This window comes from Eutrigla gurnardus, assembly GCF_963514095.1.
Source record: "Eutrigla gurnardus genome assembly, chromosome: 9".
Classification (NCBI taxonomy): domain Eukaryota; kingdom Metazoa; phylum Chordata; class Actinopteri; order Perciformes; family Triglidae; genus Eutrigla; species Eutrigla gurnardus.
In genome coordinates, this window is record NC_139923.1 from 12,890,937 (window position 1) to 12,908,764 (window position 17,828).

General features: G+C 40.5%; 2 protein-coding genes across 5 annotated transcripts; one reads left to right on the forward strand and one right to left on the reverse strand.

Moving 5' to 3' along the window:
• The first annotated feature begins 1,900 nt into the window (after nucleotides 1-1,900).
• Nucleotides 1,901-5,826, forward strand: tnnt2d (troponin T2d, cardiac). Its single transcript, XM_084017749.1, has 10 exons — nucleotides 1,901-1,969; nucleotides 2,082-2,103; nucleotides 2,190-2,247; nucleotides 2,339-2,455; nucleotides 2,530-2,607; nucleotides 2,687-2,797; nucleotides 4,329-4,441; nucleotides 4,551-4,641; nucleotides 4,951-4,988; nucleotides 5,328-5,826. Exons 3-10 carry the CDS (start codon nucleotides 2,194-2,196, stop codon nucleotides 5,371-5,373), a joined length of 648 nt encoding a protein of 215 aa, XP_083873875.1. The 5' UTR covers nucleotides 1,901-1,969; nucleotides 2,082-2,103; nucleotides 2,190-2,193; the 3' UTR covers nucleotides 5,374-5,826.
• A 142-nt stretch (nucleotides 5,827-5,968) lies between these two features.
• On the reverse strand, nucleotides 5,969-17,433 carry dnm1l (dynamin 1-like). 4 transcript variants are annotated; one of them, XM_084017745.1, is made up of 20 exons: nucleotides 17,222-17,433; nucleotides 15,781-15,925; nucleotides 14,228-14,257; nucleotides 13,531-13,577; nucleotides 12,949-13,020; nucleotides 12,739-12,825; nucleotides 12,464-12,626; nucleotides 12,025-12,145; nucleotides 11,379-11,510; nucleotides 10,979-11,185; nucleotides 10,754-10,874; nucleotides 10,518-10,673; nucleotides 10,324-10,413; nucleotides 10,147-10,239; nucleotides 9,758-9,811; nucleotides 9,451-9,522; nucleotides 8,683-8,847; nucleotides 7,192-7,301; nucleotides 6,921-7,080; nucleotides 5,969-6,302 (listed from the first exon to the last, which is right to left on the reverse strand). In XM_084017745.1, the coding sequence occupies exons 1-20, from the start codon at nucleotides 17,321-17,323 to the stop codon at nucleotides 6,246-6,248; spliced, it is 2,184 nt and encodes a 727-aa protein (XP_083873871.1). In that variant the 5' UTR covers nucleotides 17,324-17,433; the 3' UTR covers nucleotides 5,969-6,245. The 4 variants fall into 4 exon arrangements, with proteins under 4 accessions (XP_083873871.1, XP_083873872.1, XP_083873873.1 ...); XM_084017746.1 differs by lacking the exon at nucleotides 14,228-14,257; XM_084017747.1 differs by lacking the exon at nucleotides 9,451-9,522.
• Nucleotides 17,434-17,828: the final 395 nt, after the last annotated feature.

The following is a 17,828-nucleotide window of genomic DNA, read 5'->3' on the forward strand; positions in this document are numbered from 1 at the left end:
GAAATAACGTTCCCATCAGCCTCAGCTGTACTTTGTGTTTAGCAAATGTTAACATTTACAAATGCAAGCTGGATTATTGTAATAAAACACAAAAAAAACCTCTTTATTATAAAGGGTGCCTTATTATAATGTGGCAAATTCTGCCTGGGACTGCAGACAGAGAAACACAGTGTGCAAGCAGTTCAGTGTTTCTGTCAACAACACGTGGGTTTGATACCTTTATGGCTTTTGTTAAGTGTGGCAGTTTAAAAATCACATTATTATGTAATATAAGCATGAATAAAGTCTATCAATATGTGTGTAAGTGGGTATCCACCGTAACAACTATTCAGTGACCAAATGCAGTTTTATTTAACAGGCTATCATCAGTTTACATGCCACTAACGTTGCAGTTTAGTTGCATTGGAGCAGCAGCTGCAGTGATAAAGGTTATAAGTATAAGTTATAAGTATAAGTTTTAACTTTAGATTGCACCCTGGTGTTCCTGTTAATCAGCAGTGCACATGAGTTGAATCCTTCCAAAATATATTGTGTGTCAGTGGTGGGTTGCATCAATTGAATATTTGAAATTATTTGTACTTGCTTCAGCAATAAAAAAAATATTTAAAAAATGTTATAGTTGTTTTGCATTGCTATAAGCTATTCGGAGGAAATGTTGCTTCAGGTCCCTCCTAACCACTTGTTAAATCATGGAGTGTTGAAATGTGAGTGGCTGCTGAAAAGCTTGAATGGATAAATTACATTTGACCAGGGCAGGAATGTACCTGCAATGTGTGTGTGTGTGTGTGTGTGTGTGTGTGTGTGTGTGTGTGTGTGTGTGTGTGTGTGTGTGTGTGTGTGTGTGTGTGTGTGTGTGTGTGTGAGACAACCCTAATATCCAGCTGTCTAACAATAAACTGACCAGCCATAGGGTGCTACAGTCACATGAGTATGAAGGGCTGGACTATGTATCCTTGATGCTCAACCTGTTGGTGAAACTCAAGGAGTCTGTTGCTCTTCTCTAAGCTCCCTCTGTGTGAGTCACAGGTAAGGTCTCTCCTACGCCGGTGCTGCTACTTTAAACTAAAGCCTTGTTTAGTCATACATCTTAAAACAAATGTCTAACAACTGTCTCTTGGGAATAACTGGGCAAAAATATGATGCTTTATTTTAAGGTCACATTTACTTACATTTGTTCTCACTGCATCCGTAACCACTCAAGCAAATGTCTCACTAGTGGTACAGCTGTTAATGCATATCTTGATATTTAACCTGATACAACATTAAAACTAAATATTTGTTAAGTAGAGAAGCATTTTCTTATATGTGCTACTTTATAGTCACATTTAAGAGGAAATGTTCCTTTTTATCCCACCAAATTTTTTTGACAGCTGTATTTTAGTATTACAAAAAAAGCAGTAAATGTATTTGCATACTGTACTTGAGTTGTTTACTTTGATGGGTTTTGACTGCAAGAATTTTACTATTGTTTATTGTGACATCGATACTACGCCGTAAAAAAGATCAGAATACATTTTTCCACTCTTGCCACAGTGACCACAGATATCTGGATCAGTGCTGGCACTCACTGTAAACAACATGAACTGTTTCCATGTCATGCTCTGCTATGGTGTTAAATGATCAAAAATATTTGCCAATCTAAAAATAGGCTAATAGGGATCCATTTTGCAGAGCTCATCCATAACAAAATGTCGGACACGGAAGAAGTCCTGGAGGAGGAAGTTCAGTATGTACTCATTTTTGTACTTTAGTATTTTCATGTTATTACTGTTAATATTGATATGAATTTTCCACTTTATTTATTCATTCTTGATTATTTTTATTCTTTTCGTCAACACTTCTGAAGGGAGGAAGAAGGTAAGAACGTTGCATCTTACCATGTTTTTATGGACTTTACCTCATTTCATTTCAAAAACGTTTTACTTTTATCATTTATGTCCCTGATCATCAGCGCAAGAGGAAGTGACAGGTGAGAGAACTCTAATGTTTTTATCTTTTTTTGGTTCAAACACAACAGTTTGTTAACGACATCTTCCTACTCACTCGTCACAATGTCTTCTTTTTTCTATTCCTCATCCCAGATGAGTCAAAGCCCAAGCCAAAGTACGTGTCTCAGCCCTTTTTTAGTTACGCAGGTAGAAAATCAACTTAAAATACATCATACAATAACAAACTGTTCACTTCCACAGGTTCATGACAAATATCACTGCCCCAAAGATCCCCGATGGTGACAAAGTGGATTTTGATGTGAGTCAGCCTCATTAAAAGCCGCCTTCTTAATAGAAACATCCATTTGGAACGACATTCTGATTTCCCCGATATGGTTCTCTGATGGCAGGACATCCACCGGAAGCGTCAGGAGAAGGATCTGTCTGAGCTGCAGTCTCTGATCGAGGCTCACTTCATCCAGAGGAAGAAAGAGGAGGAGGAGCTCATCGCCCTGGTGACCAGAATTGTGAGTGTGTCAATCGAAGAGACATTATTATTGCGTTTCTGTGCGGTCCAAATCACTGTGATGTCATTCTATAGGATAAACGTCGTGCTGAGAGAGCTGAGCAGCTGAGGGTCCGGACAGAGAGAGAGAAGGAGAGGCAGGCTAGACTCGCGGTATGATCATGCATGAACTCATATGTCGTACCCACATGATCAGTTTCTCCTCTATATGACACGCCTGTGCTGCATACAGGAGGAAAAGGAGCGGAAGGAGCAGGAGGAGCATCGTAAGAAGCACGATGAGGACGCCAAGAAGAAGAAGGCCCTGTCAAACATGACCCAGCAGTACAGTGCCGGACAGAAGGTCATTCAACTTCCTCTCTCTTATAGTGTTTGTATTCATAAGCTTCATGAATAGGGATATGATTGGTTATCTGAAGTTCCTACCAACCCACAAACTATGAAATAAGAAAACCCAGTCAGTTTTTGTGGGCTGCCTCAGAAATCATGAGTCAACAAGCAGATTGGAGATTTTTGGCTTCCCTTTCGATGTCACATGCAGATCAATTGGAATATAAGGCTGCCCATCTGAGTATGTCCACTACTATCTGAGTATCTCTCCACGACTACAGGTATATTCAGACAGACAGAATGAGAAAGATCATGTATTTTTGTCTATATGTAAACATATTCTAGTATGAACCTGAAAATGTGCATATTATGGCTTCTTTAAAGATAGATAGAACAACATAAATCATCCGGTTTTAGAAGAAAAAACGCGCCTCTACCTGCACCTAGAGCTTGTTTGTTTTGCAAAAGTCCACCGCGCCCGTATCATCCTGTCCACTCAGCGCAGTTCACAGTTCGTGCACACGCCACAGATCCCGCCTCCCCCCTCACGCATGTTACAATATCACAGGCACACGCCTCAAGCTAGGCATACGCTACATGACGTTAGCAGATGCTATCTATGAGTAAGTTAGCCAGCCTACCTCTGTGTAGCGTGTACTCCATGCCATTTATCGATGAGAGAAGACACGAGCGCGTTAACAGAAATATCGATGGGAGGGAGCGGAGGAGTTCGGTGGTAGAGGGGGAGGAGCGTGAGTGTTGTAAACATTCTAAATTTGAGTCAACTCGATCTGCCAGACTTGCCGACTGCAGCTTAAATTCAATTAAGTTAAGCAAACTGCAAACCAACTTGTTTCCCCTCACTGTAGGTACTTTCTTTCTTACCTTTCTAAAGTCCAAAATGTACATGAACATAAACAAAAATGGAAATAGAATCAATGGTGTAGTAAAAAAAAAAAAAAAAGGAATATAACTACTGGTAAGTATATTAACACAAGTTTTGTATTTAAGTACACTTTTGAAGTACTGAGCTGACCGTACTTCAATTAGATGCGGCTTTATACTTCTACTCCACTATATTTGAGAGAGAAACAAACTTTTCACTACACTGACTTGACAACTTTAGTTACTTTTGGTACTTTAGAGATATAAATGACCCTACCAAATATGAAAATGCTCCATCACCATGATGCTAACACATACTGTAAATGCAGCAATACAGATAATACAGTAATACATATCGTATAGTGTGCAATACTACAACAATAACTATCATTTTATTAATGCGGGATGTTAACTTGTAATGGTGTTGTCTTACAATGTTTTACCACTTTACTTCAGTGAAGGATCAGAATAGAATAGAATACCACTGTAGTATTCGTTTTCCTAATATGTTTTTTTTTTTATCAATTCATTGTAGGAAAAATATGAATGCAAAAACACAATATAAAAAAAATCCACATTTTTGTTGCGTTCAGACTTGAACGCAACAAAAATGTAGCTATCAAAGATGTAGCTATCTTTCTCCTCTATGACCGACACAGAGTGATAACAGGAGAGGAGCTAAGAAACAAACTGAGAGGGAGAAGAAGAAGAAGATCCTGGCGGACCGCAGGAAGGGTCTCAGCGTTGATCATCTGGGCGAAGATAAACTGAAGTACGTCAAAGCTGTACACCATGAATAGGAACTTGATGACACAAATCTTTGGTATGATTGGATATAACATGGTTATCTCTAAATATGACCTCTGGGTGTTTGTGTGTAGGGAGAAGGCCAACGAGCTGTTCCAGTGGCTGATGGGGCTGGAGGCTGAGAAGTTTGACCTCGGCGAAAAACTCAAAAGACAAAAGTACGATGTAAGTCATCCAGCATGCCAAATAATAATGCAAAAACATGATTCGGCGATGAGGTCCATATACGAAACAAAGGAGGAAGATCTCGACCCACACAGCACCTGAGACAACCTTGCACGACCCTGTACAGGATCAGGATCAATTATGTTCTCATGTGTTTGTCAAGGATGTGATCAAAAGAAAGTTTCTGCTGCCTCCTCTTGTCTCCTGACACAAGTGCCACAGGCCTTGCCGGTTTCAACAGAGGGCTTTGCACTTGACAACCTGATTGACTTAACGTGTCATATTTATAAAAGGTCTTTGTTCTTGCAGATTAACCAGCTTCTTGCTCGAGTCCAGGACCACCAGAGGTAAATACTCTTACCTCATCTACATAGATCAGAGATCACAAAGCACAATCACTTACAGTAAATCATTTTAATGTTAAAACTCACGCTTCAAACTACAGATTGGCTATACAAACCCTCTCCGAGGTCAACCATTCTCTCCACGCATCCCTAACACTGGCAGTCTTTACAAACGTCTTCACTCCCTTTGTTCATATAGCATCATATGTTCTATGTTGCTTCTTGCAGGTTCTGCATGGTAATCTAATTATTTTTGCAAATTATTCAGGACCTCATACTTTGATACTTATTGAACCCATTGGTTGCAGTGCTTGGCATTCATTTTCCCCTGCATCCTTTCAGTGCCAAAGGACGCGGCAAGGGCAAGATGGGCGGCCGGCTGAGGTAAAGGCCCAGCTAGATGAGGACGAAGCAGACCGCAACACCAGTGATTGGCCCATGTGTCTATTATACGTGCATTCATTGTTCTGTTGTGTTGGGTTACATGTCAATTATCATGATAACAAAACAATAAATAAGTCATTACATCCACTCAAACTAAGCAGATTGTCTGTTTCTGTGTAATATATTCCAATATACAGTACCATAACACATTTATACAAAGACTCAAACAGCCAGAAACGCTCAGTAATGGCTCGTTCAATGTACTGAAACCTCTAAAAATGTGAACAGAACTAGTGGAAACATGTAAACAAAAGGGACAAATATGGGTCTGATGTAGAATAGTTTCATGTCGGCATTAAACACAGCTGCTTCTAACAGAAAACAGTGTGTGTAGAGATGGAGTGGCATTTTTCACACCATAATACCTAAATTAAGTGCATTTCTTTGTAACAATCAGCAGTCGACACATTATTTTATGAACCTCTGATAAGATAATTTGTGTGATAAAGAGCGTCTACATGTTGCATTATTAATTTGTCAGTTCCAGCTTTACATCAAATCTACATGAACAGCAGTAGGCTCCACACAGTGGCGATGCATAACGTTATCTATTTATTTATTGTTTCAATTACATAAGAAAAATATAATAACTAGGACAGAAGTACATGTGATGCCGACGGTGAGGAGCTGATATGTACTACCCTTCTTTAAATCCTTGTCCTTACTGTACATTAAAACTATGTTTCCATATACACATATCCACACCAGTGCATTTTCAAGTTGTTCTTCTCTGCAGTGCGAGGAGCTGGGAGTCACAGCAGGAGCGTTCGGATGGTCCATGATGGATGAAGAGAGCCTGCTGACGAGTGGCCGCCCTCACCACATGTGGGTTTCTCTGATCTCCGCGATCACTTGGCTGGCTTTCTGCAACGCCTGGACACAGAAATGAAAACAATTTTCAATTAAAAAATTCCTAATAGGAGGGAATAAGAAGACATTTCTTATACCCTCAGCTCAGCCTTTTGGGTACACATTGGCATCCCCGGATTCTACATCAACTTGTGTTTATACACCAAATGTACGACATTAAGCTACTCTGAATGAAAACACGAGTCGGGTGCCCAACACTGAAATAGGTTTTGCCTGATGTTATCATTCCCCCCGTTCATCATGAGTATCAAACGAACCCTTAGTATTGTGCTTACAATAAAAGTGATGGAGAACAAAATGCACAGTATAGGCTTCCTGTGCAAAAAGGCACTCAAAAGTATTGATGAAGGCAACTTGAGTGGCCCATATTAGTCATATGTTGTCCAATGTTTATGTGGTCACATGACTATTGTTTTAAGAAGGACTTGAACAATTGTGAGCCTATCCTTTCAAGCTAAAAAAAACCCTATATATCTCAATTCCTTATCATTTTAGTGAGTAAGATGACTTGGATCTGCTCCTTTGGTATACTACAACAGAACATTAATGAGTGGTGAGCATGTCATTGATACAGGATCTTGTTTTGGGGATCAATTGTGACCGTTGATCTGAATCTCTTACCTTGAGCATTTCAGCGGCCTCGTTACGTCTCTGAGCCATGTCCTCGGACTCTGTCAGAAGGTCGTCCAGCAGGCCCGCCTTGTATAACTGACCCACCAGCTCACTCTGCAGGCAGTCCTTCACATGATTCACCAAGAAGTGCATCACAGCCTTTGGTACACTGAGGTCAAACAATAACAGAGGGTGAAGAGACAGTACAGCACATAGGAAGGGACAAAACATGCAAATACTTTAAACGTTGTATCATGAGTGAGGCTGAGTACACGTGTACCTGTCCTGGATGTTTTTCCGTACAATAAGGAAGTATGACTTGATGAGCCTTTCGATGACCTCACAGTCCCTCTGCTCCCGAGCAGACAACTTCCTAGACACTGGAACAGGCTGACAAGGAAAAGTATTAACGTTGATATTATTACTACACTTTTACTTAAAAAAAGGATTGCATTAAGTGGGATGTGTCCAAGAAAAATCAAACATAAAAAAACTGTAAAAACGAAGGTTTTTTTCCCATTATAAGGTGTGTTTGCCCACTACAGAAGAAAACCACTTCCCCTAAAGCCTTTTATATCTTTACTTTACTTTACTTTCCTTTATTTATAGAGCACTTTTCATACAAAAACATGTAACACAAAGTGCTTTACACACATCAAAAAAGAAAAAGAAAAAACAATTACAAATAAAGCCCCTCCCTCCCACCCTCCACACTACACACGCACACACACACAAACACACACACCTGCACACTCTCACTACTGACAATAGGGAGAAATGGCATGACACTGATGATTGAGGAAACACTATCTATGGGGCCATCCACACTGGGAGGAGTCGCAGGCTGTGCCACAGGGGCACCAGTGCCCAGGCCCCCCGACACCGACAGACAACAGTCAGCCGAGCCAAAGGGACCCAGGGACAGCGCCCCCAGCAGCAACCCAGACACAGCTCCCAGTGTGGAAGACCCCCCTGAGGAAACACTGGAGTTAAAGCTAAAAACTAAAACACATGAAAAAATAAGTGACCAGCTTAGTAAAAGATAATAAAGATAATAACATAAAACAATACCAATGATAAGTAAAACAACTAAAATTATTTAAGATCAATATCATCTAAAAACAAGATAGAAGCAAAAATATAAAATAAGATAGAATCACATAAAATAAGATAAAATCACATAAGAACGTTAAGAAGAATTTAAAATACTAGTTAAAAGCCTGATTAAAAAGGTGTGTCTTTAACCTTCCTTTAAAAATATCAACTGTCTCTGCGGTCCTGAGGCTCTCTGGCAGGCTGTTCCACAGGTGGGGGCCATAGTAGCTAAATGCCGCCTCACCATGGGTTTTAGTTCTGGGTTTTGGTATGGATAAAAGGCCGGTGCCGGAGGACCTCAGGGTCCACGAGGGTTGATATGGTAAAAGCAGGTCAGCTAAATAAGAGGGCGCAAGGCCGTTAAGACATTTAAAAACTAGTAAAAGAACCTTAAAATCGATCCTGAAGCGTACAGGGAGCCAATGCAGCGACGCTAAAACTGGTGTAATGTGCTCCCGCCCTTGTCTTGTTGTTCTCCATATGATATATGACTGTAGAGAGATAGCTTAAGTTTTGACTGTTCTTTATAACCTACAATACAGAAAGTACACATGCTTTAAATTGTGGAAATTATTTTTGCAACACGCCATGGTTTGAAGCTGTTATAAAAGCACCAGACCACGATGAGACATGGACGATCGAACATATATCATGTCCACGAATGCAGAGTACCCACCACATCTAGCAGGTTGACAGCGTGGCCCTTATGTGGGCTTGCAAGGACCATGGCTCTATCGCCAGCTTGTCCGTCCTCTCCCTTCCTCAACATGCCCCTCCAGTTCCCCGTCCCTCCGTCTGTCTGCTCGCTGACAGCGCCGCTGTGAGAGCCACCGGCTGTTGCCTACATGAGGAGAGAGAATGGGATTGAGGACTAGTGATGAATCCTACACACACTCAGGCACTCAAAAGGGCTGGAAGTGCACCATGTCGATGTATAATTCATGTTAACTTCCAAAACAGTTTCAAATTGGAGCATGCAAGAGGAACTGTTTGACTTCACTGCAAATAAGAGTATTGTTCATTCTACATGAATGTAAGAAGACTACTACATAAAAGTAAAAAGACTATCTGAAAGCACTGAGACTGAGGTAGAGATGAAATGATGATGATATAACCCAGGTTTAGGATGATATCTAATAAGCAATATTAGATTAGTTGTGAACAATAAGCATGCAGCAAAAAAAGGGGTTAGTCACAGATAGAGTGAAGATGAAAGGTTTTTCAGACCAGGTTAATAGAGGGTAAAAACTGTCCCTCAAATCCCACTGCATTTCCAGGACATTAAAGCCTCAACCACATGCTGCAACAAAGGTTTGGGTGAATTTAGAGGAGTACAGAACTTTCGAGTGGGATCTGAGCATGGGGTAAACTGGGAAATAAGGACGAATGTAGGGTCTTGGGGGTTAGATTAAATGTGGGCAGGCAGTGAGTAAATGGGACACACCTTGGTGGCCTCGCCCTCGAGGGCAAGAGGCTCAGAGGGGGGCAGAGGGTGCCCACCTGGGCCTTTAAAGGACTGGAAAAAGACAACACCAAGAAGAAAATAGTGGATAGAAAACTGGCAGGAGCTACAGGCAGAGGTACAGGAACTGAACATTATGGGAAGAAATTAACTGTGTTAGCTTTCTTATGGAAGAATTTTGGAGTTGATAAATGTTGGACTGAATCTTTATGTGCAAGAGTTGTAGAAAATCTGTTTTTGCCTGCAACAAGAAACTTCAAATGATTCAAATCATGGAGACTGACTGTACCTTGTCTCTGGGGACCGCAGCGGGGAGGTCTCTCATTCTATTGCGTCTCTGCTCCTATGAAAAAGTACGTTGGAAAAATACAACTCTGTCAAATCTCTGAAGAGGAAATCTAGAAACCATTTTCCATGTCTCAAAAAACTATAGCAGGTAAATATATATTGTATATAATGAGAGCAGTGAATCAAAACTGTTGCCAGCTTGAAGCTAAACAACAAGCTGAAACTAACTCAATAAAGCCGGAAGGGAGTGACAGTTCATAATCCTCTGTACGCCCATCATGATGAGCAACCCCTCTAACATTATCACATTGTTCTCACTTTGTCATTTGGTATATTATAAAACACAGAATTAACTTAACTTCCATTCAAAGAAGTGTAGCATTGCCATACCTCTATATTATTATTCATGAGGCCACAGGCATCTGCAAAGTCAGGGTGCTTAGTGTTGATATAGGCCAGCTCAATGGCAACCAGGTTGTGAACCTGAAAAAAAATAAAAAATAAAAGATGATTAATCGCTACTCAGATGCCAATAAACAGTGACATCCAGTGTGAGCAGGTCCTGACCATTTCATTGGTGACTGGGAGTCTCTTTCTGAGTAACGAGGTGACCACTTCTACTATGGCATCATGGAGCTTTGGAAACCTCAGTAACTCCTGCAGAGATAAACAATTGCCACGATAAGTGTTTGTTTATATTTAATACACTACCAGAACAGAGATATGGTTAGTCCAGAGCTTGAAAACAGGTAACTCCTCACCTGTGTGCTGTAGTTGCTGCAGTGCTGGATAATCCTCTGCATCTCTTCGTGAACCAGCTCCACGCAGCGGAGACTGGGTTCCTCCAGGCGCTTGACCTGCCGCTTCACCAGCAACTCAAATGAAACCTCAGGCACAAATAAGGCAGGCCTCGGGCCCTGTCAGATACAAAGACACTATAAGTCCTCAAAAAGGTTTAGAACTCTGATTGCAAGGTGAAGAGGAAGAGAAGACCCACCGTTGCATTTCTGATTGCTGTGAGTACGTCGATGGTTGTCAGGCCACCCAGAGGATCTACTGACTCCAAAGTACGGCCAAATGTTTCATGAAATATATAACAGATTCTTGCTCCGCCACATCTGAAAAAAAGAAGAGGAAACTTTACATAGAGGAATAAGTATGATACTAGCACCCCTTAGTGGTGTATGAAGGTACAAGTAATTATGAGAGTTGCATAACTCACAGTTCAGCAGTCTCAATGTACTTGGCTGTGCCCTCTATGGTGTGGCAGTACTCTGCAGCAAACTTGGTGATGAGCTGCAACAACGTGGAGTTCTTGTCATCGACGGGTTCGCCGTAACTGTTGAGTAACGACTGGTACTGGGCTGCCAGCACGTTGATCCTCGTCTTCAGCTCAGGAAGACAGTCTCTGATATGGTGCATGAGTAACCTATGACAATATTAAAGAAACAATTCGGGGGAACAAAGAGGAAGATTTGATACAACAGTATGCTGTTAATATAGAAGATTAAGAAATCCCACTTTATAGAGGGAGTAACAGTAAATATGCAATGAAAACATTGAATTTGTTAAATTAAAAAAATAAATAAAATCTAAGTAATACATTCATTTAGAATCCATACCTATTCAATGTCCTGGCCAGATATTTGGTTCCATTTCTGTTTGCAAGGGAAGGGTACTTCTTTTGTAAGAAGCCATATTCATCACGAATGGCATCCGCCACCAACTTCTTCTGATTGATATCCAACTGACTCCTAAGAAATTGCACAAACACGCACAAAATAAATACTGATACTGGTAAGTTACTCTTAGACATGCCTTTTTAGTGAATGACCACCATCTCCCACCATGTGATTAAAGTTGAACATTATTGACATAAACTCTCCGATCAAGGTAATATTACAGGAAATGGTGTATAAAAATCTGGTGGCCAGTATTACATTGTTTAACATGATCACATGGTTTGAAAATCAGAATGTTAGGAATGAATTTAAACTGCAGAGAGTAGCAAAGCATATGACTATAATACAGTATGAAGAGTGAAGCTCTCGAGATTATAAGCGATCTTCCCTAGCCTCTTACCTTCAGGAAGGGATTCATTTTAAATCACGTTTGTTGGTACTGTGTCCCTGCCATTAGACCTCTTGTATCGTCTTAATACATTTGTATTGTTTATTATTATTATTTAGTGGTGAAGCCAAAACCACTTTTCCAAAACATGCACAAAACATTTGTTTGTTCCTTCCTTAGTAACTAGTGCAGTGTTACCTGTTAACAACTCCAATAATGCCCAGTTTGACAGGAATGACCCTGCCCATCAATACATCCATAGCATCTGTGCCAGCATCCATCAGATCCAGCTTAGTCACCACCGCCAGCGTCCTCCTGCCTGAAGACATCATACACGCATCTTCAAAAAAACACCACTGAGGCAGAAAATGCACATGCACATGTACATGTCAACGCATGGCAGTGCTGATGATATAGAAGTTAAAAGAAGTTAAAAAAAATAAACAGAAGTTCAGTTTTTTTTTGTAGTTTATACTGCCTAATATCACAAATCTGGCTCACAGGACTTCAGTTTTTACATCATACAACACCCTTCATCCTTAGACCCTCAATTCGGTTCTGGATAAACTCCCCGGAAAAACCTTTAACGGGGAAAAAGGAGCAACGGAAGAAATTAATAAACAAGAAGGCCATTTACCATCTGGGTCAATTTCGCGGGCTACTTTTAGGGCCTCTGAGGTTGCCATGTCTGTATTGGCAGCGGTCACAGCCAGGATGATGGAGTTGGGGTTGGAGATGTACTTGAAGATCAATTCTCTGATCTGGATCTCGATGTCTATGGGCTGGTCTCCCACCGGTAACTGTTTTAACAAATACATACTTTTTGACTTCCAAGATAATAAATTCATCTGCAGGATAATTTTGAGTTCATAGATCACTCAGTTTTAGAGGAAAAAGGGACACCTATCTCACCTTTGTAATGCCAGGAAGGTCCACCAATGTGAGGTTCACAACATGTGGTGAGAAGATTTTCAGGTGAATGGGTTCATCACTAATACCCTGGGGAGGAAAATGTTTGTCACTTTTACAGGCTCAGGTTCTCAACTGTGTGCTGATTTGAGCATGGATATCATTTCTTGTTTGGCAACGTTTGATGTTCCTTGATGGCAACAAATAGCATACCTTGTTATTGCCCGAAATCCTTTCTGTTTCTGCTTCAATTTCTTGCCTGATCTCCTCAAATTCTGTGTAGATCTGAAAGAGTAATACAACCATGCCAGCTAAAGACTTCAATATGTTAGCAGCAAGTAGTCATTTTTGATATTCAAACAACAATAACAACATAGTGAAAGAAAAGTACACATAAGAGTTTGTTTTCAAAGAGATTTACTGTCATGAGGCTACCAGCGCATCAAAAGGGTGTCTTTGTGCAAACATAATGCACTATGTGGAGGTCAAGACACACAACCTGGGAGGACATTTACCCAACAGCCACACAAATATATTCATGTTCTGAGAGGGTGCATGCCGGTCCCCATTGCAGATTACAGATCTTGCTGCAGAATTTAACTAATCCATAAATGGCAGTGAATCAATGCAGGATAAAGAACAGAAGTATTCCACAATCAGACACAAGTTTATTAAATATTCAGATGTTTCTATATATATATATATATATATATATAGTACAGCAGTGTTGGGAGCATTGAGAGTATTGTTTTTCTGGCAGATAAGATTGTGGGGACATGAGGGTGACAACTCTACCTTGTTTTTGGTGTGTAGAAATTTTCCCCATTCCTCTCCGTCGATGCCTGTAGAAATCAAAAAGTTGAGGACAGATGTTTCAGTAACTGATGTGGCCTTGAGATCAGTGTTACTATTATTACTAGTGCTGGGTCTCATGGGATGATTTCTCTTGGCAAAGATGGGATGGAAACTCCTGAGCAAAAATCCACAGCTGAAGCGTAAATAAAATCACACAGTGGACCCACTGTTGTCGTTTACACAACAGTTATGGAAGCATTTAAAAGCCTAAAGCAAAAAAAAAATGGGGAAGCAAGGATGTTTAACAAACAAAGCATTTATCTCAGCTGCAATAATCAGCATTGCAACAAAACAAAGGAAACAATGTTACATGGGTGGAGTCTGTTAGTGATCATAGAGGAAGCTGGTATTGAGGACATCTTAAGTGTCAAAGGTGGATTTTTAAATGTTAATCCAAGCACTATTTTTGACAGGAATCCACTCATTTTCTTCGTCTTACTTCACCTGACAGAGACCAGCCTCAAATAAGGGGAAGGCTTGAGCTGAATAAAGGGAAGCCATGTGGTTTGGTAGCTTTGAAAAGAAAAAAAGCTACACAAATGCAAGGCAGAATGGGACACAATAGGCCAAAGAGACAGGGGAGGGGATGTAATATACAAACACCGTGAGGTAAGGAACAAGGAAAAAGGAAAAGGACCTCTGTTAAGGCGTCCAATTTTCTTTGATTCTGTGGTTAAAGAGAGATGACAGGAGATAATGGGTTAGCCTAGCTCTCTGCAGCTCCTGCATGACACTGCAGCAATGCAGATAGGCCAGAGGCTGTTCCCAAAATACTGCATTGAATACACACAGAATCGTGAAACATTTCTCCCTGTTTTTGTCACTGAGAGGTTGATGGTATCAGTGCCCAGTTAAACTGCTGTTTAATGATTTAACGCAATATAAAAACATCCCATGGTTAAATAAATCCTTATTATACCTCGTGACCTTGGAAAGAGTATGTTTCCATCTAAGAAAAGATTCCAATTCTCAGAAAGTGTTCAGTGAAAGTGCAGCATAAGAAGGCCAGAGTTAAATGACTCTTCACGGCTTCCACTCTGAATCAATCCTAACTGCGACATCCCCATACAATCCCTCAACAAAATGTATTGGGCAAGACTTAGTACACCAATCTGTATCTGCTTAATGTACGGTGACCAGATGTACCAGTTTTCAGTTGGGTGTTCTGAGTCCCAACAAATATCTGTAAAAGACTCAAATATCCCAGGTTTCAACAGTCAGTACCAAAGTGTCCCGATTTCACCACAATTAAAGGTCATATTGATAACACTTTTGTTTAAACGAATAAATTAAAATTTAACATTTTAGAAAGGTGCAGAATCAAAGTATCACATACATTTTTTGATTGTGAATTAATCATTTTAAATTTGTTTGACAGGTCCAAAATTAATGTTTTGTTTACCTCTGCGTAGATGTGCGACATGTGGCTGTGGTTCTAGCAAGGCTTGTGAGCCAATAGAATAACATGAATATCAATATAGAAGATCACGTGGTATCTCTGCGTAGTCAGGGGTCAAGAGTCTTTTGGGTTGCCAGTTAGTGTGGAAAAAACGGGAAAATGGCTAAGTTTGACGGTAAGCAGGCGGCATTTCGGTATCAGTCCCAAGTAACCCAAATGTATAGCTACATGTTGCAAAATGAATTCATACCACGAAAGATTCATCACTTGACATGACTGAGTCTGTCCAAGTGTCACTCCGACCATGAAAACGCAGGCTGTGCTGCTGGCAACCCATTGAGGGCGCATGTGCTTCGAGTGAATGCAATGGAAGGGGGGGTGCGAGTGAGACATCTAGTGGCTGGATGTTATCAATGTTGTCAATAGCACCTTTAAAATCATTATAATAAAATATGATGTGTGTTTTCAGGACTTACATGGACGCTTATCATATTCTGTCCAACTAATTATTACCTAACCCAACAATGCACCATGAGTCTGAATTCAACTGTCTGGTAGATTGTCTCTACCAGACAGCACTGAAAAGTTATTTTCCAACCGTAAACTTTCCGGCTCAGTATGAAACCCAACACACATTTAAGACATCCATATCAAGATTGCTTGATTATGTTTTAAAAAATGACTAGCAGCTGCTGCATTATTATCAGATTTTATAAACACCCAAATATTAAATTCACCAATATGCAACAACTCCATAGATACATAAATAACACAGGTGACTATGATGTTACCATTCTCTTCATTGGTTTTCCTGCGGTCCTCTGGATCGATGTGCACTAGCTGTAGGATAAGGGGCCGGCGAGTGACGATGCCAGTGCCACGTGGCAAGATGTCCTTGCCAACCAGGCTCTCTAAAACCGAACTCTTCCCACTGCTCTGTCAACAATAATAACAACAACAACAACAACATCATCATCATCATCATCGTCGTCATCATCATAAAAAAAAAAAACATTGGCGGGTCGATTTGTTAAAGAAAGAAATATGTCTCGACTGCATTTTGACCAGAGGTCTAATTTAGTTGTAGGCTCCAAAAAGGTTCTGCTCTGGGGATTGGCAGTGCTGAACATCACACACTGATCATACACAAAACTTGTGGCACCTTCAACTGTACAGCTTTAATTAACCCAAGCACTGAGTGCTATTAGGAGGACATTTCTGGTTCATTGGCATGCGTGGTGGAGTAACTCCTAATAAGATCTGCTTAACCGAAATACCTCACGTAGCTCATTTGGGTAGCAGATTCCTCTTAACTGGACTGGTACTGATGACCTCACTAGGAGAAGACGGCTACACATGTAATCAGTTACTTCCTCTGCAGCAGTAAACCAATTCTTTTCCTGTCTGATAGGTACTATGTAGGGCTATTAATAGACCTGACAGGGGCAACCAGTAACTGGCACTAGTTCGTATAACAGCTGTCCCTAACTGAAGGTCTTTGAAGATATGGCAAAGAGAAACATGAAAAAACAGACACTGCCCTCTGGCTAGCCTTGTTTCAGTGTAACACCATCAGATGCCTGCCAACATGTCTGAGACAGCCACATCCTATTAGCTGACCAGTGAAAGTAAATGTGTGCAGACAAATACCTGCCACTTTAAACCAATTAGGATTTAATGTGTGTACACACAAGGTATTCGGCCAATTACATGAATGAAGATAGACTACATACCACTAATATTATATTCAAAACTTCAACAAAATTGATCTAATAGACTGGCAACTGGGAGTCGATGTATGTGTGTGAATGGAAAATTGAAAAACACAACAGCATGTTTTCCATAGTGACAGGTTCGTAGTATAGTGAATCGTTTGAAGAGAGGAATGTGTTTAATAATCGATATCTAATCTAATCTAAATTGAGTTTGATTTAATTTTAAGGGTAGTGATTTTAAACTTATGTGGATACTTGCTCTTTCCCTATCAACCAAAAACATTGCTAGCTACGTTGAGATTGTAAGTGAGATCACATGTAGCTAATGCTAATTTAGCTGCTAAGAAAGTTAGCTTGGATCTAAAAAGGAGATGCGTGTGTGACTCTTCGCAGTTATACAAACTACAGCTGCACAAAACTGAAAGTAAAACGGAGGTCTAACTAAGGAGTAGCCAAAACAATAAGCAGGCGCAGGCTAACTAACTTGCTAGCCTTGAAGCAAAGTGACGTTTCTCACCTGAGTTCCCACAACAACTATCTGCGGCAGTTGAATGATATCTGCGCCGACCGTGTTAAATACATCCTGCAGCTTGTTTATGACAGGTATGAGGGCCTCCATGAGCTCCGATAACAAATCCCGACCTGTCAAATAGACCACTTTCTTTACCCTGACACTCAGCGGTACAAAGTCATTCAATGTCTCTCGGCTAATGCTACTGGCGTCTCTTTGGAGCTACAACTGCGCACACGGTTGGTCTAAGTTGAATCATGGGAGTTTGAGTTCACTGCAGTCTCGCTCAACAGTCCCGTGATAGGGGTTTGACTCTTGCTGAACTACATTTCCTTGCGGCTGACATCATACGAATGAAAAAAGGCAAATTACTTTTCCTTTACGCCACCGTAACCACGGTGGGTACCAAAATATTTATATGTGGAAATCATGAATATAGACGAGAATGAGCCATCTGGCGAATTCCTAGTGGGCAAACGTATGGACACATATTGGGGTTTTACAGTATACACTGAATGGTAGCATCAGAGTTGTGCTCAAAGCAAAACAATGTACTATAAGGCTACAATAATGTTCATTGCGGTTATATGATATCTTATCCAGACTATCAATA